At 35.2% G+C, this 26,616-nt stretch overlaps 3 protein-coding genes across 5 annotated transcripts in view; 1 reads left to right on the forward strand and 2 right to left on the reverse strand.

Moving 5' to 3' along the window:
- The first annotated feature begins 5,787 nt into the window (after positions 1 to 5,787).
- On the forward strand, positions 5,788 to 7,856 carry LOC135779373 (uncharacterized). Its single transcript, XM_065290102.2, has 2 exons — positions 5,788 to 5,979; positions 6,713 to 7,856. Exons 1-2 carry the CDS (start codon positions 5,929 to 5,931, stop codon positions 7,424 to 7,426), a joined length of 765 nt encoding a protein of 254 aa, XP_065146174.1. The 5' UTR covers positions 5,788 to 5,928; the 3' UTR covers positions 7,427 to 7,856.
- A 137-nt stretch (positions 7,857 to 7,993) lies between these two features.
- anxa14 (annexin A14) lies at positions 7,994 to 15,995 on the reverse strand. Of its 2 annotated transcripts, none has more exons than XM_065290090.2 (13): positions 15,726 to 15,995; positions 15,121 to 15,167; positions 14,784 to 14,886; positions 14,613 to 14,701; positions 14,361 to 14,474; positions 14,131 to 14,221; positions 11,501 to 11,580; positions 11,315 to 11,353; positions 10,837 to 10,927; positions 10,164 to 10,271; positions 9,999 to 10,054; positions 9,532 to 9,639; positions 7,994 to 9,312 (listed from the first exon to the last, which is right to left on the reverse strand). In XM_065290090.2, the coding sequence occupies exons 2-13, from the start codon at positions 15,157 to 15,159 to the stop codon at positions 9,253 to 9,255; spliced, it is 978 nt and encodes a 325-aa protein (XP_065146162.1). In that variant the 5' UTR covers positions 15,160 to 15,167; positions 15,726 to 15,995; the 3' UTR covers positions 7,994 to 9,252. The 2 variants fall into 2 exon arrangements, with proteins under 2 accessions (XP_065146162.1, XP_065146154.1); XM_065290082.2 differs by having other exon boundaries at positions 15,121 to 15,191; positions 15,726 to 15,993.
- Positions 15,996 to 16,988: 993 nt separating this feature from the next.
- The window catches only part of crybg2 (crystallin beta-gamma domain containing 2), a 39,251-nt gene continuing 29,623 nt past the window's right edge, over positions 16,989 to 26,616 (reverse strand). The window contains exons 9-22 of one of the 2 annotated variants that reach the window (XM_065290109.2): positions 25,612 to 25,738; positions 25,490 to 25,525; positions 25,273 to 25,412; positions 25,031 to 25,157; positions 24,783 to 24,937; positions 24,120 to 24,246; positions 23,867 to 23,899; positions 23,671 to 23,783; positions 20,193 to 20,322; positions 19,914 to 20,053; positions 19,681 to 19,804; positions 19,412 to 19,570; positions 18,612 to 18,771; positions 16,989 to 17,768 (exon numbers count right to left, since the gene is read on the reverse strand). In XM_065290109.2, the coding sequence (XP_065146181.1) occupies positions 17,680 to 17,768; positions 18,612 to 18,771; positions 19,412 to 19,570; positions 19,681 to 19,804; positions 19,914 to 20,053; positions 20,193 to 20,322; positions 23,671 to 23,783; positions 23,867 to 23,899; positions 24,120 to 24,246; positions 24,783 to 24,937; positions 25,031 to 25,157; positions 25,273 to 25,412; positions 25,490 to 25,525; positions 25,612 to 25,738 (1,660 nt within the window). In that variant the 3' untranslated portion in view covers positions 16,989 to 17,679. The remainder of the gene's footprint in view (positions 17,769 to 18,611; positions 18,772 to 19,411; positions 19,571 to 19,680; positions 19,805 to 19,913; positions 20,054 to 20,192; positions 20,323 to 23,670; positions 23,784 to 23,866; positions 23,900 to 24,119; positions 24,247 to 24,782; positions 24,938 to 25,030; positions 25,158 to 25,272; positions 25,413 to 25,489; positions 25,526 to 25,611; positions 25,739 to 26,616) is intronic. The other variant, XM_065290114.2, reaches the window with a different exon arrangement.

Below are 26,616 nucleotides of genomic sequence, written 5' to 3' on the forward strand. Positions count from 1 at the left end.
AAATGGTACAGACCTTAATATTACTATTTGAATGTGCAAAATAAGTTCATTTGGTCTAAATGTTTATTTTGTGTTTCTGTTTTGTTTATTTGTAAACAGAAAGTTTTCCCCAACAACATACATTTCTCTTTTTTTTCAACAAGCACAAATGCAAAATTGTGTTTTGCATGAACTGTTTGAGAAATTAAGCACATTTTGACACATATTTTCCTAAACTCTAAAGGAGACATATATGAGATTAATGAGGAAGAGAAAGTCTCTATAAAAATTAAAGGGAAATATCTTAAAACTAATTCAACTTTATTTTTTATCATTAATAGCAACTCCTCACTAGTCAAGAAAGTTAAAATGAATTGTAAATTCAAGTAGATTAAACTTAAAAATGTAAGTGCAACAGTCAAGTGTATGTTTTTTCATTGATGGTTTTACAGAGCTGCTAATGCAAATATTTATTCTGATTAAACAGGTGCGGAGGAAACACTACGGTACTTCCTGCAGTGCACTTCACAGTACAAATAGTTTCTGTTACTTTACTCTTAAATAAAACAGTCTATACATGATTGTAATTTTTGTTTTTGTAATCAAAAACACTTACTGTATCAGAAATGAAGCGATGTTTGCGTGTGTTATGTGTTAGGCTACTCTAACATTTATCTAATGTTTTTTAAGTACGTTGGTGTTTCATTGGGTACATTATCACGCTTCACTAGTTTACCACTAAAATCACATTCTGATTTTTATTTTCAGCTGAATTCCCACTGTAACTGTGCTATATGATAATGATGTTTTATTCCATTCATGCCACTAGTAAATAGAGATACTTTTACATCATCAAGGACTCATAAAATGCCTTCATTTGACATTGTCACTGGAATCCTGCAGATGTGTGAGGAAAAATGGATCAGAAACATAAATTAAAAACAAAGTGATTTTATTCAGCTATTATTATCTTAGATTATAAGATTTACAGGAACACTGTAAAAAGAAAGTTGGATCAACTGAAAAAATTAGTAACACCTATATGTAATTGTTTTCAACTTAAAATGTCCACAAAGTATTTTTCACTTAACATATACGTTAAAAATATAATTTTTTAATTGTTTAAGCTGATCCACCTAAATACTTTTACTGTGCATAAATTATTATTTGTTGTTTTAGTGTTCAGTATGCTTGAAACAACAAAAGCAATTTGCCGATGGGGTACCAAATACCAACAAAACTGAAGTTTTGCATCCATTTGTTTAGTGATGTTTCACTAAACAGAAATGAATGCTTAAGGATTAAGAAAATTATGTTTGTAGTGAACGACATTTTATGACGGTGTTATGCTGCTGATTGGCTGTTCCTCTGACTTGGTAAAGGCTCAAGTGAGGTGAGAGACGAGTATAAAAGTTCTTCCTAAGGGAAACTGTAATCAGAACATAAACCAGGTGTAATCCAGCACATTAGCACCACATTGACCTCCTCCTTTCTTTTATCACATCACCTTCAAGATGTTCATCTTTACATTGCTGGTAGCATTTCTGTTGGTATCGACTAAACAGGTAATTTTTCGTTATGTTTTCTTTCACAAAGTATATTTTAGGTATGGAACTTTCTCTTGATTTATGATCCATGTACACAGTTAACACTGTCTGTACTTTAAATACATGTTTTAAAAGATAAAATTATAAAAAAATGTTACAGGCCTACCATTTACCATCTTAATATATTTCTTTATATAATATCTATGTTAATTTATAAAAGTAGTACACTGTAAAAAGTGAAACGTTGGATCAACTTAAAAAAAATACTTAAATTGGTAACACCTAAAAAATACATATTTCAACTTATATGTTTAAATCAAAAATACTTTAAAGGAAAAATTTAAGTTGAAACAAATTAAAATTTTAGGGGTTACCAGATGAAGTAATTTTTTGATCCAACTTTTTACTTTTTACAGTGTAGTTTCTTAGTAAGTGGGTAAGGATTTTGTTTTAAATTGTGTTAAATTGTCTGGTGAAGTTGTATGCAATGGTCAGGTTTTCCATTGACAGAAGTGTTCTAATTGAAGTGGTTAAAATCTGTTACTCACTGTAACTTTAATGAAAAAGCCAACATCATGTTGTGTTTACTGAAGTGAATCAACAGTGTTATGAAAGAGCCTGATAATATTTAAAGTATGTGATTTGAATGTATTTGAGATAAGATTCAAGGCGAGGGCCAACGGCTATATTAAAAGTAGGTGTATCTTATTAAAAGGCAGTTTACACTCTTGTTTTACTGCTCTGTATTGTGTACTTTAAAGATTTCTTATAAGCATCCAATATTTCCTCAATTCAGATCATAGCTACAAATTCAAGTACACCTGAAACTACCAGCGAAGTGACCACATCCGGTACTATGACAAATTCAATAAGCACCGGGCAAGCAACCAGTACGTCTAAAATGCCAGCAACCACTACGTCTAAAATGCCAGCAACCAGTCCCACAAAAGCTAACACGAACATGGCAACAAATGGATTTTTCAGTGTCAGTGCTTCAGTCAGCCTACTGGTCCTGCCAGTGTCTGTGTACCGATTGTGCTGAGCGCCACCTTGTGGTTTGGAGACACAAAACAGCTTGACCCATCTGTATGACAAGAGCTACACGCAAGAAATAAAATAAAAATATTTGTGTCTACTTTGTTCAGATATTTAAAAAAAATATGTGTGTGTGTGTGCATATCAACAGTCATTTCTTTTGACCAACATTGTTTTATTGTAATGTACAATGAAAGAATTGAGAACATATACACCCATCTGTCTGTCTAGATTTTTAAAAACAATATGTACTTCTATGAAATTATGCTTATTATGTTGCTACAAAATTACAAAACAATTTTTTTTACGAAACTACAAATGTTGTAGTTGAAAAATGTTAATATTTTCAATGGCATTTATTTAAATAATTTGCTATACAATCACAAATCAATGTATGTATCCATGAAATTGCTTCTGCAATACTGTTTATAAAAATAAAAGATCTATTGTTTAAAGGTCAACTTCCTTGTGGTAAAGGTCAATGCTTTTACAATTTAAAATTAAATGTCTCTGATAAAAAGCAAACAAGATTTTAGTTTGGAGCCAAGTGTAAGGAAGTAATTTTTACTGATGAACCAGAAGTCATGCAATGGATCATTACAGTAAACAAATACACAGCCGCACACATATAGTAGCACTCTAAATGACCGGTATGTTTTATTTGCCGATTCACAAGTTTTTATATTTTAAAGCTTTTTTTAAATCAGATTCAATATAAATGAATGATACCTGGAATTAATAGTAGAAAAGAATTGCAATGGTTATCTATTCTGTTTAAATGCTATCACATTAAAGTTGATCAGTTCAGCCTTAATCAGCATATAATGTAAGCCTTCAAGGACTAAATATCATTTTAAATAATTACTATATTAACATATATTTATTAACATATTGTATTACATATATTGCATATTTGTAAATATTATACTTCTAGCCTATACATTTAGTTAAGCAGTCCTTTTAATCTAGAGGTGTGTAAGCCTGTTGAGTAGCATACATATACATTAATGTAAATAAACCCAAATGATAAACGCTGATGATATTTATAACTAATGCTGACCAACCTAGACTACATGGAATTAAGTGACAGGTTCAGCCAAAATTAAAAAAATGTCAACATTTACCCATTATCATCTATATGTCCTTATGTATGGATGTTGGTCCTAACCCATATGATTCTCTCTTATCACAAAAGCAGATCATTTAATGAATACCCAGCCAGAGGAATTTACAATGGCAGTACATTGACTAATTTTAATGCTTTATAATGCAGCCAAAAATGTCAACAAAGACATGAATGCAGTTCACTGATCATTTGTCAAGTGCTGTATTAAATTCCCCCAACTGACTGATTAAAATATTGCCTGTTGTTTACCAGAAAAATGAGATGAGGTCAAATGAGATGAGGTTGAATAAATAATGATTATCAGCAACAATTAGTTTGCGAGGGTAAATAAAATCACAAAATTAAAAAGAAACCCAGATTTGGTTGCATGAACATAAATATGATCATAAACTAAAATAACATTCATACTTTCTGTGTTAAGTGCTCCTTTAAAACTGAGACACACCTAAATCTTTTAGGGAATGTGAGTCTTTATGTGTGTCAATGTAGTCTATTGTATTTTAAGAGTTGTCAATATCTTATAATAAATTCTTGTGAGTCACATGGGCAAAAGGAACAAGGAAGCAAAAAATATACAAGAAATATAGTTACAACATCACACAGTCAGCTGGTTATAAGCTAATGGTTTTTGCTAGTGATTGAAAAACAACAACAAAAAAACATCAAAAGGTTAATCCAACCTAAATAACTGCTCAGTTACTAAGCTATATATAAGAAATAATTGCTGACGGGCCGTTGAATTATTCGAAAATAATGCACACCCAAGGTGTTAATACAGCGCAAAGCGAAATTCTGTTACTCTGCGGCTGTGCATTATTTTCAAATAATTCAAAGAACCAGTAAATTAGTAAATTATTCAGCTTATACCACGGTAACGGCAAACATTGCTCTGGTGGTTATAGGTTAAGTATGTGTTTTACAGAAAAATAATCAACACCCATGAAACATTTCTCAACCAATCAAAATAAAGTATTTTACAGGTATAAATTAATATATGAAAGCCATCATTTCATTAACACAGTAGAAATGCAGAGAACAGGGAAAAAAATACACCATAAAGAAATGGGGCAGTACACAATAAAAAAGTCCTAACATATACCATTAGGTACAAATATATTTACCTTTTAGATACTAATATGTATCTTTGAGGAACTAATAAGTTTGCTTTGGTACCTATATCTACCTCTGGGGTACTAAAATAAAATCTTTGGGTGCAAAGCTGTACTTTTGAAAGGGTACATCCCCGGTGAGGTTATTTCAACCTTTTTTCCCACCGTAACAATTATTTATTTTTTGCTGCCTTAACCTCCTGGATGTTCACATACGTGGACATCACATTTTTTTTGTTGTTTGCCCTATAATACTTAATTCTGTGTAACTGGAACCTGTTGTACACAAACGTGAACAAGTACACTGCTTCATGTTCAATGAAAAACATTTGGTTATTTTATTTATTGGTTCTTCCTAACCCCAAATAGCAGGAAGAAATAAAAAAATTAAGAAATAAAAAAAGACAAACCAAAGCTCCGTCTTATGAGGTTACATTTTTTGTTTAGTCCACTCAGATTTACAAGTCATTTTACTTGACTAGAGATGAGTTGTTATACTTATAAAATTAAGTTGACATATTTCAACTATATTTTATAAGTTGTGAAAACTCATTTGTTGTCAAGATAAATAATAGTAAATGGTAAATGACTTCTAAATCTGAGTTCAGTTTCGATTTTTTTTTTACATTGTGGTGTATGTTAAATGAGACCCAAATGAGGAAAATAAAATAGCATATTGTAATGTATAATAATTGTATTGTATAATAATGTATGATCTATGAAATATAACAATTTTATTTAATCAACCAAACACACATCATACAGAATTTAAAAGTGACACAGCACACAATCTCAAATAAAAGGTTTTATTTGAGGTGAAATAGAAGAAGCTAAAAATTGTAAGAGAACTTTGATACTTCCCCACACCCCAGAAAAATAACGCTGTGTTCATTCTGGACCAGGGAGTGGCCATTGTCCCTGGGAGTTTAATCAATAGCGTTGTGGAGTCATAAGAGCGTGATATAATTACAGGTGCTTTAGTTTGGCCTATTTAAGGAGGGACACAGATCAGACTTTCTTTGTCGTAAGCACCTGTTGGACTTATCACAGTTTGACTCATTGTACTCTGGTCCAACTCACTGAAGCATCATTCACCTTGGGATCTTTCCTTGATCACTATTTTCTCCCAGCCATGAAGCGGACGATCACAGGATTCCTTTTTCTGGCTCTGATGGTTTTCCAGGTAATATAGAAATACACTTCTGTTAATGAATTGCTTTTATGTTTGTTTTTCAAATTTTGCCTGTGTGATTTAAAGTCAGTCAATGCTTATTTAAAATGTTCAATGAAATCGGAACTTTAGATAAGTACAAAAAATCGAAGCTCATTGTGTGCACTGTAAAAATATCTTGTTGCACTTACATTTTTAAGTTTAATACGTTTGAAATTACAATTAATTTAAATTTTCTACTTTTTAGTAAGGAGTTGCTATAAATAAAAAATAAATAAAGTTGAAATAAATTAAGCTAATTTATACTTTTATAATTTATAATATAAGTCAAAAAGTTAAAATGAAATGTAAATAAATAAAAATGTAAGTGCAACAAGGATTTTTTACAGTGTAGTAGGCAGTGTGCATACGCACTTTTGGCCACCCGCGTTCGAATCCTAGCTTGAGCTCCTTTGCCGATCCATACGGATTCACTTCTCTCATACTTCTTCCTGTACTCACTGTCTTAATCTTACATACTGTCTATCAAATAAAGGCAAAAATGGCAGAAAAAAAGAAGAAGAGTTAATCTGTCAAATTCTGATAAGATGATTTTAAAGAGTTTTAATGGCAGCAATTACAAAAAATGCAGAAGGGAAGTTTCAAATTAAACCATTTGAGGAACAACCAATGTATTGTCCTTTAAAACTTTAAACTATGGGAATGACCCTGATGATAACTGTAATTTTATATTGTTCCCTTCAAGATAAGTAAAGCCAGTACCTCAACAACTCAGTCTTCTTCAAATACAACTACATCTCTGCCTCCTTTAAACACAAGTACAACAGCCAACGTCTCAACAGGTCACCCTGATTCAAACGCAAGTACAACAGCCAACGTATCAACAACTCAGCCTCCTTCAAACGCAAGTACAACAGCCAGCGTCTCAACAGGTCACCCTGATTCAAACGCAAGTACAACAGCCAATGTATCAACAACTCAGCCTCCTTCAAACGCAAGTACAACAGCCAGCGTCTCAACAGGTCACCCTGATTCAAACGCAAGTACAACAGCCAACGTATCAACAACTCAGCCTCCACCAAACGCAAGCACAACAGCCAGCAACGCAACAACTCAGCCTCCTTCAAACACAAGTACAACAGCCAGCGTCCCAACAGGCCAGCCTCCTTCAAACGCAAGCACAACAGCCGGCAACGCAACAACTCTGCCTCCTTCAAACACAAGTATAACAGCCAGCGTCCCAACAAGTACAAATCAAACCGGGGTCCCAACAACTCTGCCTCCATCCAACACAACTATGACCCATGCGACCACAATGACAAATACCACAATGATGACAAATGGCACCACCACAGTAACAACCCAAACTCCTCGGACGACTCCATCATCAGCCTACTCAGTGACAACTAGTTTTATTAGTTTTACTCTACCAGTTCTCTTTTACAAGCTGATGAACTGAGCATGTTTATTCAAACCTGGACTAAAATCAACCCGAAAAGTTGCACTAAGAAAGAACTGTAGTGTATAATGTAGTAAAACAGATAGTTTATTTCACTTAGTATGTATATTTTTTTTGTTTTAATCACAATGAGACTACACATATACTATTGTAAGAGCTTGGACATAATCTTCTATTAATCTAATGGCTTATGCATCAATGATTTCAATGAACAATCATAAAAAGTATCTACATGTGCATTTCTTTTTAAATCTTATTTTTGAGTTTAAGTTATTCTTTTTAAAATGTTCAACTGGATGGTGAAGGGAAGGCAGGCAAGTGGTGACCAACACTGAAACTTATTTTATACTTTTTAACACGTCTCTCTCAGGTTTGTATCTCATAAAATTGGGTGAAGAGACTGTGAAGAGATAGCTAAAGTATAAGATTTGTAATTTTTCACAAACTGAGACTTTTGTAGGGCATTATTTATGAACCTAAAATTCGAAATTTAATTGTTTTAATAAACAATAAGCAAAGTATTGATGATGTGTGTGTGTGTGTGGCATTTGCAATGCATACCTGTATGTGGGTGTCAGAGAGAGAACGTTCATAAATATAAAGTTGTGAAACATTGTTGCTCAATAGATTGTTCTTTTGAGATTTTAATTTCGATGATACGTTTACAAAACGGTGTACACGTCTTACAAGTGACGCATTGCGGAATAACATTATGCAATTTATTATTAAATAAGTGAACGTTTTCTGGACTTTGAAAACAATGAGACAAAAATAGATTTTTTATTTCATTTTCCTTTAATTTCCAGTTTATGGATCTTTCCTGAACAAACTTTACATGAACCTTTGGTTAAAGATCAATCGACTCAATGAACAATTTACAAAGTCATACGGTACATGAAAATAATGCCATTGTAAATAATGTTTCTCTCACAACAGAGAACAACTAAGTACTGACATCATGAACTTGTTTTTAAAACAACAAAATTAGGGAATATCTTAAATTCACTGGTTCTTATAATCTTATGCATAATAATACGAAAAATAGATCTTGTGAGCTTTGGTGAGAGGTTCTTCACAGACTGCTCCAGTAAAACAATAAAACGAATGATAAAATTGATCACACCTGCAGCATTGAAACCCAGATTACAGAAATCGAGGGTGGAAAAGGTGGAGTCATGCCAAAAAACATGTCAATGAGGAAAAGTGATTGATTTAATTATTAACAACCCTTGGTTAAAATTGGTATGATTAGATGAACACGCTTCTTTTTTTAAATCTTATTTAACAAAGTGACTATATGCACGTGCCATATGATTTATAATCAAACTTCTTGTTTCAATAACTATAATGTGTAATTTGTAGACATTTTACGCCCAAAGTTAAATTTTATTTAAGGGCGTTTAAACAATATCCAAATAATCCATAATGTTGAACTTTGAATGTGAATGTTTTCTGAGAATAATGACATCTGAATCCCTTATCCTAACCCAACCTCTTTTTGAAGATATCTCAAACACTAAAATCAAACAAATCCACCATAAATTATGGCAAATGTACCTAATGACATGGCATGAACTAGTTTGGATCACGTTTAACAGCATGCTTGTGGATCAGAAATCTCTTATCAGTTCGTAGTCAAATAATAAAGCTGGGATTCATAAATGACAAATGGCCAACAATGCATTTCATTTTAACACGAGTTATTTTCCAAAACATCTCGTGTTTAACAGCTCTTTATATGGATATAATATGCTCTCTGTGTATGTACACAGATGTTTATCAGTTGTAATCTATACACCCCGCACATCTGCTGTGTATTTGTTGTGTTAATCTTCGGCACGGCATATAGCCAGCAAAGCCTGCTGGAGTTCACCTTTGAACTGCTTCTATAAAAAGAAACAAAAAAGATTATCATCATTTTATAGATGATTTTGTAAATCAGTTTTTTAAACCTTTGATAAGAATTATAATGATCTTAGATCCCTGTGTGTAGTAAGGTATAATAAATATTATCTTATAAAAAACATTGAGAGATTTGCACTTATACGGCTTCCATGTGCGTGCGTGCGTGCGTGCGTGCGTGTGTGTGTGTGTGTGTGTTATACCTGTAAGGCAGTATAAAGTGAGGTCCCTGTTGCCTTAAGGTATGCAACTCTAACGCTCAGCAGATCTTCTTCACTGTGAGACACCATCACACCTTGGACCACTGATAGCTGTAGAGCACAAGAGCCAAAATTTATCCAAATTCATCTATAACTGGATTTGTGACATTTACTAACTATTTGCATAATCCCAAGTGTTCCCACAGACTAAAAAAACATATGAGGTGGGATGTGAGTTTGGGTACATTTGTATATATTTGTGTGTAAAACAACTTCCTTATAATCTTTGTTACAAATTAACGTGCCTTGGAGGAATTTAAAAGGTTGGATTTCAGGAAATAACCTGTATGGCGAAAACATTGTATAATAAGTCACTATTTTAATGCTAGTCATGCGGACATTTGGTTTAACCAGAGGACAAATCTGTTTAAATTAAGCAAATTGAGTTTATTTATTGAACAACAACTTACTTTCATACTCTGGATTCGTTGGGCCAAGTATAGAGGTCGGTTCTGTATACATTGTACTGGAAAGGAAAGGGTCAAATTAATAACAGTAGTTTTGTATTTAATAAAAAAAAACTATTTTTATTTAATTACATAGTTTACAGTACAGTATACATAACCCTGTGTTACCTAGTATCTGTAAGCCCTTTTTCAGGTCTCCAGAAAGAAATCCTTTAAAATGTCCCTCTAAAGCTTTATCCACTGTCTGGTTTATCTCAAGCTCCAGTTTGTACAGCACTGAAATAAATAATTATAATAAAATCTGTTCATTAAATCCAGACACTGTCAAAACAAATGTGATCAACATTTCTTATAACTTATTAAAACAAGTTTTTGTTGTTTAATTATTTTGATAGCTAATGTAAAAACATATGTTGCCATGAAAAAATGAAAAAAATGCTGGGTTATTTTCAACCAACACTTTAAAAATGTCTGGATTATTTTTGACCCATTATGGGTAAATATTGGACAGAACACATGCTGGGTTGTTTAATTTAACCCAACTGCTGGGTTATTATTATTATTATTCAATAACAGCAACCCAACATTGGGTCATTTTTAACCCAGGATGAGGTCATGTTTTTACCCAGCATGTGTTCTGTCCAATATTTACCCATTACACATTATGGGTCAAAAATAATTTTTAGAGTGCAGCGTTGGAGCAAAAAAGGGATGAACACAACCAATTAGGATGTAATTTAACCTATGTTGGGTTGTTTCAACCCATTGTTGGGTCAAATGTTTATTTGCAATTACAATTATTATTGTTAGGACAGAAAAAATGCAGATACTTGTAACGCACCATTTTTAAGATGGTCTGGGTGTCTTGTGGTAAGTATATTGATCCAAATGTCAGCCGCAGGTTTCTTGTTTTTTAGCTCCTCAGATAAAGCCTTATCAAACATAAATATCAGATTAAATGTTATTTCCACAAAAAAGAAAATCAATGGGGTCAATGTTCATCTAACGCAATCAATACGCTATCTACAACATGCTTACACACAATACTAAAAATTCCATTGGGAGTTTATTTTTTAACAATTATCAGTAGCTGAAGTGAAATTCCTGCAGTACATATCCTGCTTCCGAGATCATTTAGAGGTCTGACAATATTAAAGATTTAACAAACCTAAGTCAACATCACAGTTTCATAGTTAAACCCTTATCAATAACACATGACAGGAAAGCAGTGCCATGAAAACTCTCTAAAGTCTTTTTACTGCACTGACTCTGGAACAGGAGTGGTCAGATGACATCATTGCTGATTTATATGAACTCACTTTTACATCTTGGATAACAGCTGCGTGCCTGTTCTCTTTCTAATAAAAAAGATAGGGAGGAGGAAGAAAGGGAGAGATATAGACAAAAGATCATTACCACTATATTGATAATCTACATGGAAAATGTAACAAAACCGGTTTCTGTGTTAAATATTTGCTAGTGTGATGTCAGACAGGCAGTCGTACCTTCAACAAGGCCAGAATGAGCTTCGAAAAATCTCCACTGGTTTCACTGATCAGGTCTTTCTCCAAATCTCGCTTATACTCTTTGAAAAGGATGAAAAAATTACATGATGAAACACTCAAACTTAAACTAATTAAAAAATATTTTGCACTGTGCTGTATTCTATAAAGTGCAATAGTTTCATAATAATAATCATAAAAAGAAGAAGATGTTTAAATAGCCTATGTGTCCCAGCAGGATCATTGACACTTATTCTGATTATTTCAAGAAAAATGCAAAGGTAACGTCATCTGCTGCATATTGGTTTTGTTAAAAAAAACTCATATAAATACATAAAAATAATAATAAAGAAGTTATGCACTTAGTGTTAGCAACAGCAGAAATACAAATATCTATAAAGGAAGAGTTTGGTTCCAAAATGCAATAAACGCCATTTTTGAAAAAAATGCCAGAATCAGTATTGTATCAGATCAGTATTTAAAAGTAAATTCTTAATTTTACGCAAAATCCAATATCCCAGGGGATCTTATGAAAAACTTTCCATAATTTTACTCAAAGTCAACGAAAATCGAGCAGGACCAAAACATTTTACAGCTGATCAAAAAAAGTCAAAAAAGTTGCGACGACGACCCAAGTACAACAGCAAAAGTCAAAAAAGTTCAGCAACGACGACCCAAGTACAACAGCAGCAATGACAGTGTTCCTAATATGACAAAGTAAGTGTTTTGATTAATGACATTAATGTTTATTTTTTTATCAGTGTATACCACTAGTCAACTAAATAAATATAAAATGGCAAAGATGAATGCACATTTATATAGGCTATTGATTCAATAGATTTATAGCATTTTGAAAAAAACTTGTCATGGATTTATTGCATTTTGTGGGAAAAAATCTGTTTTTATAATAAATCTTTGAAAATCAAGTTATGGATTTGAATTTTTTATGTTTTTATAACCTAAAGATGCTATGTGAAAGTTTGTAACAGAAAATAGTGGTTTTCATCTTGTCACTTTCTTGGTATAGAAAACACGTTTTTACCGAAATTTATCAAAATGGATTTATTGCGTTTTGGAACCAAACTCTTCAAATATTTTAATACATACTAATTTAATAAGCAGTAAGTAAACAACTATTTGGCTCAAGACAACAATAATAAAATACATATTTGTGTGATCTGTAATTAGCATAATATGACCCAAAAATAAATGTTATGACGATTTTAACAACAACATTTTTCAAGTCACTGACATGAAATGATCCAAGCAATTATAGTAAGTTGATGCAAGTTTATAACCCTATAACCACAGTAAGTACTCCAATTAAATGCTCGATCTACGTCAGACATTTCTCCACTTGGGTTTTGAGTTTCGGGAAGGGAAAAATCCACCACTCCGTCCAAACTCTTACCCCCCTGAGTTTCCCTCGCTCGAAAGCTCGTCAGACCCCCCCGCCGCGCGCCTAGTTGCGGTTGCTAAACCACGATTGGTCTGTTGCGGTTTTCGGCTTAGCGAAGGAGATGAGTGGCCACTCCCACTTTTAAAATATCCATAGACAAAGCACAGTTATGCAAATTTGAAAGCCACGCCCACCGGGTATAAAAAACAAAATAATGCCTAAAAGCTGCTGTGCGACAAGATGTAGAGTTAACAAGCCAAAATTACAGAAATACGTTTTTATAAGCTGTCGAGCCGTAAAACCCAGCCTTTAAGGAGAAAAAGTGGATCGCCCTCTACGTTTCCCCCTAGAGTATGCAGTTCTACTAATAGAAGTACTATGAAAAGTTGCCTGTTTTCACTTTTGTGTCTTTAAATGCTCGTTTATTGTGCTCGACAGCTTATAAAAACTTATTTCTGGGTTTTTTTGCTTGTTAGCTGTACATCCTGTCACACAACAGCTTTTAGACATTATTCGTTTTTTTGTTATAAGCAAGAAATGAGAAGGAGGCAGCCTCTTGCAATACAAAATCAATGGAGACGGATGGATTGTTTTCCCCCGGTGGGCGTGGTTTTCAGGTGTTTCGTTTGGAAACTTAAATGTGAGGGTGTAAATAAATTTTAAGAGGATCTAATAAAATGCAATAAAATGCCCACAACTATGTTTTTAGTTGTGTACAAATCTTACGTAACGAACTGCTATGTTTTTTATTACCTTAGAACGAGCCATTTCTATCTACATACACTGCGGATCCCCACATGGAAAGTTGAATTTTGCACCACTATGTTTCTACAGTAGCCCAAAAGGGACAAACGGCTCTACATAGCACGGTTCGTCAAATATTCACCACATTGCTTGACTGGCTAGTCCTTGCTGTTTCATACGACGACATCTTTGTCCGGTGTTGGCCATGTAGCTTCTCTCAAAGGGGAAGGGTGAGCAATTCGCAACCTCACCGCTAGATATCGCTAAAGTTTATACATTGCACTGTCAAGTTCAGAATGATGACAGAAATCATTGATGAAAGTGAGAGAACTTTTGAGTGCTGAATCTTCTGAATGTGATTTTAGTTTATGCTTTTTAGCACACTGGTTTATAGATATACTTAAGACATATTCACATTTCATACTTCAAGCCAAAAAAGTTTGAATTTTATGGGCACTGCATTCATTAATTTAATTGCAAATTAATTCACCTTGATTGAATGCAGCCGTAATCTCAGCAAGCTGCTTTGGGGTCCTTGTACACAAAACCTCGAGAAGAGTTTCTTCATCTGTACCAGCACCCTAAAAAAACAATGACACACACATAAACACAAACACAACATCAATACAGCCTGAATGTATGTTCATAAATCGTGTGACAACGTTCACACGTTCACACAAATACACAAATATATAGTAAGTATACAATAATATAGCAAACCTCCATGGCTTTTCGCAAACGATGGGCTTCAAACTGTTCTGGTGTCATCATAAGAGCTAACATCAAAGACTGAAGATCACCAGACAGAAGTTTCTTCAGACCTGCATTCAGCTCCTATAACACACACAATATATTCATATATTCACCTCTATTGCTTAGAAAGACTATTTTCTTCAATTTTCTTCATATGTTTGTGGTCATGTGAAGTAACAATGCAGATCATCAGATAACTGCAATTTGTGTCTAGTTTACCTTTTGTGAGAAAGTCCTGTAGGCCCGGGCCAGAGTTTGTCTTTGAGCATTACTTCGATTGGTTAAGATTCCCACAATGGTGTTCACATCTTTAACACCAAAATACAGGACTTTGAATATACAAAATTGATCAGAAACTAGCACCATATGAAAATTGATTCATGCCAGTACCTTTCTGTTCCAGAGCTGCTTGAATGTATAAAACGTCCCTCTCTGGATGAAAATTTGGATATGGGCGAATAGACCCCAGGGTGCCCCACCACATTGTTTCATACTGTGAGGGGAAAGTTGAAGATTAGATGATAGAGGGGAAGATATGTGAGGGTGTAAAAGAAAATGGCATTAAGATGTTTATCATCCGTGTAAGGCAGAATGAAAAATTAAACGTGTTTTTCCAGGAAGTAAAAATGGAAGTTGCAAACATTTATTTGTTTATACCTCATTTTTAAGCCCCATTTCTGGATAAGGAAAGAATTTATGCAAATTTAGTGCAGAAACGGATGCTTACCATATCATATGGAGATGTCTCATTAATATCTGTATCCATGGCAACAACTTATTGGAAAATCAAAATTTTGCCTATAAACATGCATAAATATAAACAGTAAAAATACATATACGCAAACATTTCAAATATAGTTAAAAACTTTAAAGTCAGCTAAGATCTGCAAAAATGCTGGGTTGTTTTAACCCCTGGTTGGGTCAAATATGGGCAAACTCAACAGCTGTGGTAAATGTATCCAGAAAATGTTAATATCTAATCCAAATATGGGTTAAAAAAAACTCAGCATTCTGAGCTGAAACTTATAGCTAAAGTTTGGCCCTTATTGACCCAACCATGGTTAGAAAATAACCCAGCATTTTTAGTGTACATGCTGGGTTGTTTCACATGGTTGGGTAAAATATTGACAAACCCAACGCTGGGGGTTTAAATAAGCATATACTGGGTTGTTTCAAATTATGGTTGAATCAAATATGAATAATTTAAACCCAATTTGGGTGTGTGTATATTTTAACCCAGCATTGCATTACATTCAGTAAAACACAAAACATTGTTTATATGTAAACTGAAACACCAGAAAATAAAAAAAATGAAAAGCTCAGATGGTTTACCTAATGAAGAATCTGATGCCCAGGGCTGGAATTCAGTCAGTTGAAATCGAGTTTCAGCTTGTATCTTTGACCCTCAGTTCAGAAAAACAAAAAAAAATCTTCCTTCTTCACCTACACCTTCTGACTTTTAAGTCCAAAATTTGTATTCCTAAATACAAGCAACGCCACGCAGCTCTCCAAAACGGATGTGTGCATTAAGACACAAAATACCTCAAGCAATGCAGAAGTTCTCAATGCCCTTATGACATTAGATCAGATATCCAATCACTGGGTGTGACCTGGAGACTGCAGACAAGAAGTACTTTAAAAACCTGCATAACCGGAAAAGTTTGACAGCAAGAACGACGACCCCCCAAAACAAAGACTGTTTAAAATGACAAAGAGGCCTACTGGGTATATGTTTGGGGCTTTACATTGTATATTTAACATCATAAAGGACACCTTTTTAATGTTGCATACTATTTGCTACACAAATATAAAAGTAGTTTGTAATCCGAGAAGTGTGTGAAGGTGTACTTAAGGTTAACAGAGAGGATAGGCAAAGTTAAACTTGGAAATTACTGCGTAAACATTCAAAAGTTGACATAAGTAAAGCCTCCCACCTGATGATGTTGCTGTTTTGGGTATGGATGAATTGTAAGGAATTCACACCTACCCAAAAGAGCAACATCAGGTGGGAGGATTTACTTATTCAATATGTCCAGCACATAATGACAAAGACTTTGCAGACCAATCATTTTAGTAAACTTTTCTGGCCTCAAGACATTTTTGAGTATGTCATTTCGTAGGTTAGTATCAGACAAAACATCTACATACTTCGCATTATTAACAGCTAAAATGTCGATATCAGATGTTGGCGTACAGTACATGAAGCGTCCACATCGTATTCAAGTCTCGTCACACCACCCACTACTGGAATCTGACTAATGTTATCTGATTTTAATGTTAAACCAACATGAAAGCCACGTACAGGCCATAGACACCTGAATGGGGGAGTGAACGCCCTCATTGATCGTTATGCATATAATGTATGAGGATTTGCTCTATAATTTGTGCAAATATACACATCGAGGGCATTGCATTGTGTTGGCGTCTTACGGCTGCAAAGAAACATTGTGTTTTTTCCAACAATAACATAGACATGAAAAAAAAATATATATATATATATATATATATATATATATATATATATATATATATATATATATATATATATATATATATATATAAATTATAAAATATAGACAAATGATCAAAAATTACTTTTCACACTGTTTTATTACAAAATTAAAGCCACTCCCTTATACATATTTCACATTCAACTTTGAAAAATAAAGTTTCTTGGTATTCCAAAAAATAACATGGAGATACTGACATTAATATACTTTTTGGTTTTAATAAACAACAGGCTAAACCTTTATGGAACCCCCCTTTAGGACACCAACAGCATTAGCAATAGTTACAAACGAATTGAACAGATTGATATTATACCATACATACTAACACATACCCAATATTACATAATATCCAGATATAAAATAAGTAAAAATAAAGGACAGATATATAACTGAGACTAATGCAAATGCAGTGTATTAATGTATTGGATTCATTGGTATCATTATTATTCAGCATGAAGCTATATTTTAATCATGGTTTCATGAATTTAAATGCAATTTTATATTCAAATTCTGTGCAAAAACACAAACAATAGTTTTTAGCTTGTCACTTTACATTACACAATGAAAAGCAAATACTTTCTTGTTTATAGGTGATATGCCTCGTTCACTGTTATTCACAGTGTAATACATGGCCTTTCCAAGGTTTGTTGTTGATGCATGCTACATCGTCTCACTGGTGCTCCCATAAGTCAGTTTACAGTTTTTATTTGTTAAGGCAGTCTGAATGGGTGGAGAGGTGAGTCAGTTAGAAAGGGGAGGGGTAGGGTGGTTGGGATTTAGATGAACTCCAGCTCCCACTGTTGGCTTGCTTGTTCCTCGTTCTCCTCTCGGATCACTAAATGGTATCTGTCATACGTCTTACCCCCTGTAAAAAAAAATTGAATTAAAGTATTGTAGTATTAGGTAACAAATAAAATCGGCATTAATATTTTGTTTCCAACACAGAGATTTAAAGTTAAAATTATGCTTTTTTAAAGGGACACTCCACTCTTTTTGAAAATATGGCAATTTTCCAGCTCCCTAGAGTTAAACATTAGATTTTTACCATTTTGGAATCCATTCAGCTGATCTATGGGTCTGGGGGAACCACTTTTAGCATAGCAGGCGTAGTGAAATTACACACTGCCTGAAAATAGTCCCCTTGGTTACTTTCAATAGCAGGGGACTATCAGGCACTGCGTAATATCATTGCGCTTGCTGCAGCCATGTTACGGCAGCAAAGTCCTTGATTATTACGCCAGAATGAGAATATAGTTCCTAGACATATGGGCCTAGAAAATTGCAACTTTTAATTTTCCGTCGGTCTTAGTACACGATGTAACTACAGAAGAGTCGAGTTTTAAATAGGAAAAATATCGAAACTCTTTGGTTATTTTTGAGTACAATGTTATTGGTCTAATCAGATTCAATGGATTCTGCTAAGCTATGCTAAAAGTGGTACCGCCAGACCCGGAGATCAGCTGAATGGATTCCAAAACGGTAAAAATCAAATGTTTAACTATAGGGGAGCTGGAAAATGAGTGTCACTATTTCTTCTACGTATTTTCATTTTTATATGCATTCTTTGCCATGACATATAAACATAGAAATATTAACACTACCAGATTATAAACAAAAGATGGATAGCTCTTTTCTCGTTTATATAAACTTTTAATTTAGTAAACTGTAGTGTTTTAAAGCTTATAAAGCTCCAAACCGCAAAGCTCACCTTTAACATCTAGCAACATTTTTGGGAAGGTGACACTGGAGATTGTCCCGGAGATCTGAGCGCTCCATAACTGAACTGGCACACGTGTCTCAGTCCACAGTACGACCTTAGCACCTGTCTCTGCTTTTCCCATCACCTGCAGACTCATGGTCTGTGCCAGCTGCCACAAACACAGAGAGGAAAGGGTTAATATAAACAGTTCTGCAGTAGAACGATCATACAGCGCCCCCTGTAGTTATTATGCTCACATAGCAGCCAGGTACAAAATCTTTATATGATGCAGACTGTCAACAAATTTGAAATGATGAACTTTTACAGTCAAAATTATTAAAATTATTTATTTTTTACACCACTCTTTATTTGTCATGACTTCACTACTTGATTTATGTTTACAATGACAAAGATCAACTGTCTGTGAAATCCAGGCTTAAAGGCAGGATGCATGATTTTTGAAAAATACTTTGGAAAAGGTAGTCGGGCCAAGTTCCAAAACACACTTGTAGCCAATCAGCAGTAAGGGGAGTGTCTACTAACCGACATCGTTGCCTGGGTTGCGTATGTGTGGGGCGGGTCTATCAAAATAAGGTCCAGATTCTATTGGGGTAGGGGCGTGTTGTTTAGGTGTTTTTAAATGTCAACATTGGCTTTCAAGGATCATGGACCCCGCCTTTAAATCATATTTTAAGATTAGGGCACCAAAGTTCAATTTCACTCCCTTGAAATGACCTTACTCAATGTTATATTTTGCCAGAAGGTTCTTCAAATAATGTACACATGCTGAAGATGTCTAATGCATGTACCTTGTTCTTGATCAGCCCGTCCTGGTAGAACCAAACATCACTCATTCCCTCCACCTCCTCCGTGACAACAACACGGCCTGTTTTCATATCTTCAACCCCACCTTGCACTGACATGTAATGGCCAGACTCCTTATTTCTTATCCGGAATGGTGTTCGTTTCTACAGAATATACACAAACCGTTCAATTAATATAAAATAAAGAAACACTAGACATAAATACATTTTTTCTATTTTCTATTATTATAAGTGCTTGTAAAGCTGATACTAACCTGTCTGATTGGATAAAGAGAGCCAACACTGGAGAGAGAGCTGAATTTGTGCCAGTTTGGGATTTCAATGGGCTCAAGTAAAAACTGGCGCCCCCTGTAGTTACTGTGTTCACATAACACCCAACTAGAGAAACGAGAGATTGACATTATAGTGTTACATATTTGTGAACTGATTCAAAATAAGCAAATATCCTTGAATGTGAAACAGTTTTTAAGAAGCATCACACGCTCACCAACCACTGTTGACCCTGACAGAGAGGAAGTGCGTGTTGAAGCTTTCTTCCTGTAGACTGGATAACTCTGACTCAACCGTTACCTCTCGACCTTCAAAACACTCCAGTCCAAAGAGAGAGACTGAAGGCACTGAAAGGGTCTAAAACAAAAAGACAAAATGTATCAGAGATGAGCTGGTTCTTAGCAGTGTAAACACAATTGAAGGTCACTCGTGATAGATGAGTTTCTATTTAACACAACTTGTTAGCAACCCGGATTACAAATCATTTGTTACTCACCACTGGAACTGATCTGACAGAGCGAATACAGCAGCTGGGAGGGCAGCCCATGCTGGTCAGGTTGGGATAATTCCCTTCAGACAAAACAAACATGTCTCCTGTGAACCCGTCTCCTTCATACAACACCCAGCTGAAATGCATTGAATTACAGAATGTCAGTGCACCTTTATAAAATAAATTTTTTAGGTTTTCTCTGTAGCTGGAGCAATACTTTATATTTATGCAGTTGCTTTTCCAAAGTGATTAACAGTGCATTCAATATAAACACTGTTTTGTCAGTATATGTGCTCCTTGGTGATCAAATTATCTTTGTTTTGTTAATGAAATGCTTTATGAATTGCGCAAAATCAACACTTAATACACTTCAATGTGCATTATAGATATAGATAACAATATCGTACATCAAACCAATCTTTTTATTAGACTCTGTCTGTGAAATCCAGGCTTAAATTTCAATCACATTATGAATTTACGAGCAATGACGTTTGATTTCAATCTTTGACACGGTCCTCCTCTGTCAATATTAAAGGAATAGTCTACTCATTTTCAATATTAAATATGTTATTACCTTAACTAAGAAGAGTTGAAACATCCCTCTATCATCTTAGTGCGTGCACGTAAGCGCTGGAGCGCACTGCGACACTTCGATAGCATTTAGCTTAGCCCCATTCATTCAATGGTACCACTCAGAGATAAAGTTAGAAGTGACCAAACACATCAACGTTTTTCCTATTTAAGACGAGTAGTTATACGAGCAAGTTTGGTGGTAAAAAATTAAACGTAGCACTTTTCTAAGCGGATTTAAAAGAGGAACTATATTGTATGGCGGAACAGCACTTTTGGGAGTACTTCAACTCGCCTGAAAAATCCGCTCCCCTTCTCCCTCTCATAATGGGAGAGGGAGAGTGTTACTGCGCCGAGTCGAAGTACTCCCAAAAGTGCTGTTCCGCCATACAATATAGTTCCTCTTTTAAATCCGCTTAGAAAAGCGCTACGTTTAATTTTTTACCACCAAACTTGCTCGTATAACTACTCGTCTTAAATAGGAAAAACGTTGATGTGTTTGGTCACTTCTAACTTTATCTCTGAGTGGTACCATTGAATGAATGGGGCTAAGCTAAATGCTATCGAAGTGTAGCAGCGCGCTCCAGCGCTTACGTGCACGCACTAAGATGATAGAGGGATGTATCAACTCTTCTTAGTTAAGGTAATAACATTGTTTAATATTGAAAATGAGTAGACTATTCCTTTAACAAATTCCTGGCCAGCATTTTTTTTTAAGTTGCATGCCAGCATTTTTTGGGGATTTTCACAAATTTCCAGGAATTTTTTTTTTTCGAAAAATATATAAACATACAAATATATCAAATGAAAGAACAGACCATCTGCTTTCAAACAAACAATAAACAAACAAACAAAATGAAAAAAAACCTTTCATCCTATTTATATTTTTTTCTCAGCTTATAAACACTTAAATATGACTACGAGTAACTCACTTCTACCCTAAATAACCTTGGTTACATGCCATTTTTGCCAAAATAACTTGATGTATGATATTCCAACATATAAGCAAAGTCAACAGGTGTTCAAGGTTTTTGCTTTCATTTGTTCTAAACGTATACGAATCATCTATTCGTGGGCTATGGTAGACAGTCCCTCCAGAAAAACGTGGAGTTTTTTGTGATTGTTGCGGGCAAAAATCCTTGATTTTGCGGCACATTTTCTTAAAAAATGCGATGTAATATGCGGGATATTTATGCAATTTTATGCTATGAAATTGCGGGAACTTGCCAAAATCGTGGGAACTTGCAAAAACTGCGGTTGGGGTTTGCAGCTTTTCAATGATGTAGACGTCGCGTAATTACGTCACTTCCTAACATTCCCATGACAACAGGGGACATGGCTGCGTATATGTAAAGTAAATGCAACATTTTTCAACTTTTTGCTAAGATATATATTCCTTTTTGCTACAAAAATGCAGGGATTACGAAATCATATTTTGCAAGCAGAAATCTGCAATTTATGTTGCAAAAATGCAGCCTATTTAAAAAATGCAGCCACCCCATAAATATGCAGACTTTGGCTGATTATGCATTAAATCATGGGATCGCATAATCACGTTTTTCTGGAGGGACTGGGTAGACGCCTATTAGACTTTCACAAACAGCCCAAAGTTATCCTTGTTTTAGCCAAAATTGCTTGCTGGGATGATTTTATGAAGAAAAAAGTAGTTTCACAGGCAGGGTCACATATGTAAGGGATAATGTAGAGGCAGCCGGTAGTTATTGGGAAATAAGCCCCGACAGTGTGATCAGGACCCGACGCGAAGCGGAGGGTCTTGTATCACACTGAAGGGGCTTATTTCCCAATAACTACCGCCTGCCTCTACATTATCCCGCTTATTACACGGCTACTTGCCACATAAGAAAAAAAAACTGGACATGAATATGAATTTGAAACATTTTATTGGCATATTTGTTTTAAATTAACATTTTTATCCTTCCGCGAAACTTTGCACAGATGCATAAAATGATTGTTATACCTTATTAAGATCCTCTGCTTCATACTTGTCTGTCTCCATTTTTTTCTCTTTAACCAGTCTTTGAGAAGTTTTAATGCCCATTCTGTATTTTTTTGTGTGTTGGCTTCGTAGCTGTCATGCTCTATTTTGTCAAGTTCAGTCTCAGTAAGCTGTCTGTGTCTTGTCGTGGTTGTCGAGTGTTTGTCGCAAGATGGCGCCAAACAGACAGTAATCTTTATTTATCTTTATTGGCGCAGAGCGATTTTACTCGTGAAAGTAGTCCGGCTATGCGTTATTATTTTGGAGCGGTTATTATTTGAAAAGAACGAACCTGCAAATGTCTCAACTGACCAATCAGAATCAAGCATTCCAGAGAGCCGTGTAATAAAATATAATAAACAATGGATACAATTTCTAAATTAAAGCTATAATAGGACAAAAGCTAAAGGTAGAAGTTATTTAAAGAATAACTGGTTGGCAAAGTGACATTTAAACATCCATTTAAATGTATCAGAAGTGCTTGAATACTCATTGGGGTCAAATAGGGATAATTCACATGCGATATCATGCACACCTCTTCAGTAAAGCCGGTTCCTTGATTAAAAGTAAATTGCCATCAGCTGCTTTTAGATAAAGCGGCATTTACTACACAAAGCAGTAGTTCACTGACAAGCTGGACCATATCGCATACATCTCACAGGCGATACATCCGCGATTGTCAGTGAACTACGGCTCTTGTGTAGTAAATGCCGCTTCATCTGAAAGCAGCTGATGTCGATTTACTTCTAATCACTGAACCGGCTTCACTGATGAGATGAGCAATGATAATCACATGCAAATTATCGCCCATCCCTAGGGTCAAACATTGTATGTTGTTTCAGATTAGTTACTAAATAACAAAACCAAAGCTCATTGATGCATCTATTTAAAACATTTACACTAAATTGTCTGACTAACCTTCCTCCCACCACCCTGCAGGATTTGACTGTGAGTTTATCCGGCAAGCGGTCCATGTTTTGATTACATACACTGCACGTGCCCTGGAAACTGGGTTCAGAATAAAGCAGCACCTGCAGTGACAGAGTTATAAAAGAAAGTGAGCACAAACACATCACTGAAGTGACCTATATTGCCGGCGGTGAAGTCAGCTTACCTCATTTCTGAAACTGGGCCCTTCCATAGGTGCCTAAAACAAACAACATTCACTTAAATTAAGGTCCTAACATTATCAGGACCAATATAAATATGTAAAGATTTTTAGTGCCCATGAATTACACACACAAAAATACCCATAGACCCACATATCTCATATTAACGCAACCTAATTAATATGCCAAGCCGATAAAGTAAATGTGAATCATGAACAGCTTTTTACACTGATGAATAGAGAACATGAGACGACTCACAGGAAGAATGGGCTGTATGGAGCAAATGTGGTTGTCCACAGAGCCCCAATCCCCACATCCACGGTAAAAGCCCTTCTCCAGGACGTACTGATTACCGGAGAAATCCACATGAGAGTAGGCGACCCATCTGAGGATCAGACAAAAATTATTCAAAGATCCAACATATCCAGCAAATTCAAAATAAGTGTTCGGAGTGTCATGTGTGTTGCTTGCGTTTTCAAAATATGTGTTTGTTGCGTCATGTGAACCATGTTCATCATGTGTTTTGTCAAAATGAGTGCCTGCTGCACACGCGTCAAAACCATTTATGATAAAAGAGATGCTCATTGTTACAAAATACATGCAAGACACTCCCTTAACAGTAAACTGTGATTACACATGAGATTATGCGAGTATCTGGCAAACGCGATCGTCTCTTTTATCATAAACCCTTTAGACGCATCTGCAGCAGGTACTTATTTTGATAAGACAAGAAAACGCAGCTTCTGTCTGTCTGTCTTTATTCCTTTCTTCATTTGTCTATCTTTCTTTCTTTTTGTATCTGTCTTTATATATATGTTTTTTCTTTCTTTGTCTGTCTTTCTTCATTATTTCTCTGTCTGTCTATCTATCGTTCTTTTTTTAAATTGTACCGCATTCATTAACTTTATATGTAATACATACGCTCCATTCAGCACATGGATGGATCGAGTGTTGATGCCGAACCCGAACAGCTCCACATCTGGGACGGCTTCCGTCACCTCAAACGTGGGCTCTTCTTCAGTCACCTTCTCCCCTTCAGGTTCCCCATATAACACCAGCATGGGCTCAGACAGGTCCTAGTGCACCAAGCAACAGAGTAGTATGAAAATTAAACCGACTGTCTGTTACTCTATGCCATGCAACCTCAGTGATTGCATTAAATATCTTACAGCTTGGATGACTCGAAGCGAGCGCAGCTCAGAGTTAACTCCTCCCCACACCCTCCAGTCATGATACTCTCCCTCCTCCAGAAGATACTGATGACCACGGAAACCCTCTTTCTCATAGCCCACCCAGCTACAGGAAAGTTGAAGTAAATAATACAGGAATGACATTCTGGTCAGTAAATCGTCCAAAGCTACCATGTCAAATCTCACTCTTTCTCAAATAAAAACTATTTGTTTTTGCTTACCATCCTCCGACAACTTTGATGGATCCTGGACTGTACATAAACAATGATTGTCTATTCTCTGTTCTTGTCATGAAATCTCTCATGCTGCTGTAGACCTCTCTGCTCTTCCCAGTGAAATATGGTTTTTCATAAAGCACGATCTGTTCAAAACAAAATGTGGCATTAAACATTAGGTTGTATGTAAATTAACTTTTGATTCAACTAGATGGCTACTTACTTTTGGTTCAAAAAGGTTCTCCACTCTCGGTTCCCCCTACAAATAAACAAGAAAGAAACGTGTAAAAAAAAATGATGGTGGATTAAAGAAGGACATTTATGGTATGTTAAGGGGGCACTTACTATTTTAAGGGGGTGCAGGGAGCTCACATACGGTTGTGTGACACCCCAGGCAGCAGGTGTGGGGAAACCCCCAACTTCAAGCACCCGTGGGTTGCCCTGAAAGAAGGGTTCAGCGAATACCAGCCATCTAGAAGGGAACAAATGTTTGACTGTCATACATTTACTTTTATGCCTTTGTCAGATGCCTTTATACAAAACGACTTACAGTGCATTCAAACAATAATGTTTTTTTTTAATCAAAATATCAGCAGATTTGGAAAGCCTATTATTCTGTGGTCCCTGAGTTCTTCCTGCTTCTAATGTAAAAATATTTAGTTAATATGACTATGCCTTATTGGATAATACATAATATTTTATTGGTAAATTATATTTAAAGGGACACAGCACTTGGGTTTTTTAAAGTTAAACATTAGATTTTTACCGTTTTGGAATCCATTCAGGGCAGGCGATCTCTTGGTCTGGCGGTATGACTTTTAGCATAGCTTAGCACAATCCATTGAATCTGATTAGACCATTAGCATCGCACTCAAAAATAACCAAAGAGTTTCAATATTTTTCCTATTTAAAATTTGACTCTTCTGTAGTTATATCATGTGCTAAGACCGACAGGAAATTAAAAATTGTGATTTTCTAGGCAGATATGTCCGGGAACTATACTCTCATACTGGTGTAATAATCAAGGACTTTGCTGATGTAACATGGCTGCAGGAGGCGCAATAATATTACACATCAGCCGAAAATAGTCCCCTTAGTTTCTTTCAATAGCAGGGGACTATTGTTGGGCACTAAATAATATCATTGCGCCTCCTGGAGCCATGTTACGGCAGCAAAGTCCTTGATTATTACGCCAGAATGAGAGTATAGGTTCTAGATATATCTACCTTGAAAATCGCAACTTTTAATTTTCTGTCGGCCTTAGTACACGATGTAACTAGAGAAGAGTCAAGGAAAAACATCGGAACTTGTTTTTATTTCCGCAATGCTAATGGTCTAATCAGATTCAAT

Source organism: Paramisgurnus dabryanus, chromosome 19 (genome assembly GCF_030506205.2).
Source record: "Paramisgurnus dabryanus chromosome 19, PD_genome_1.1, whole genome shotgun sequence".
In the NCBI taxonomy this organism is placed as follows: domain Eukaryota; kingdom Metazoa; phylum Chordata; class Actinopteri; order Cypriniformes; family Cobitidae; genus Paramisgurnus; species Paramisgurnus dabryanus.

Excerpts from the sequence above, each read along its gene's own strand:
- LOC135779373 (XM_065290102.2), top strand. The coding sequence starts at position 5,929 with ATGAAGCGGACGATCACAGGATTCCTTTTTCTGGCTCTGATGGTTTTC. Across the intron at positions 5,980-6,712 it reads TGGCTCTGATGGTTTTCCAG|ATAAGTAAAGCCAGTACCTC; the intron begins GTAATATAGAAA and ends GTTCCCTTCAAG.
- anxa14 (XM_065290090.2), bottom strand. The coding sequence starts at position 15,159 with ATGGATACAGATATTAATGAGACATCTCCATATGATATG. Across the intron at positions 11,581-14,130 it reads TACGGCTGCATTCAATCAAG|AGTATAAGCGAGATTTGGAG; the intron begins GTGAATTAATTT and ends TCCTTTTCAAAG. Across the intron at positions 10,928-11,314 it reads CTGTTATCCAAGATGTAAAA|GCTTTATCTGAGGAGCTAAA; the intron begins GTGAGTTCATAT and ends ATGTTTGATAAG.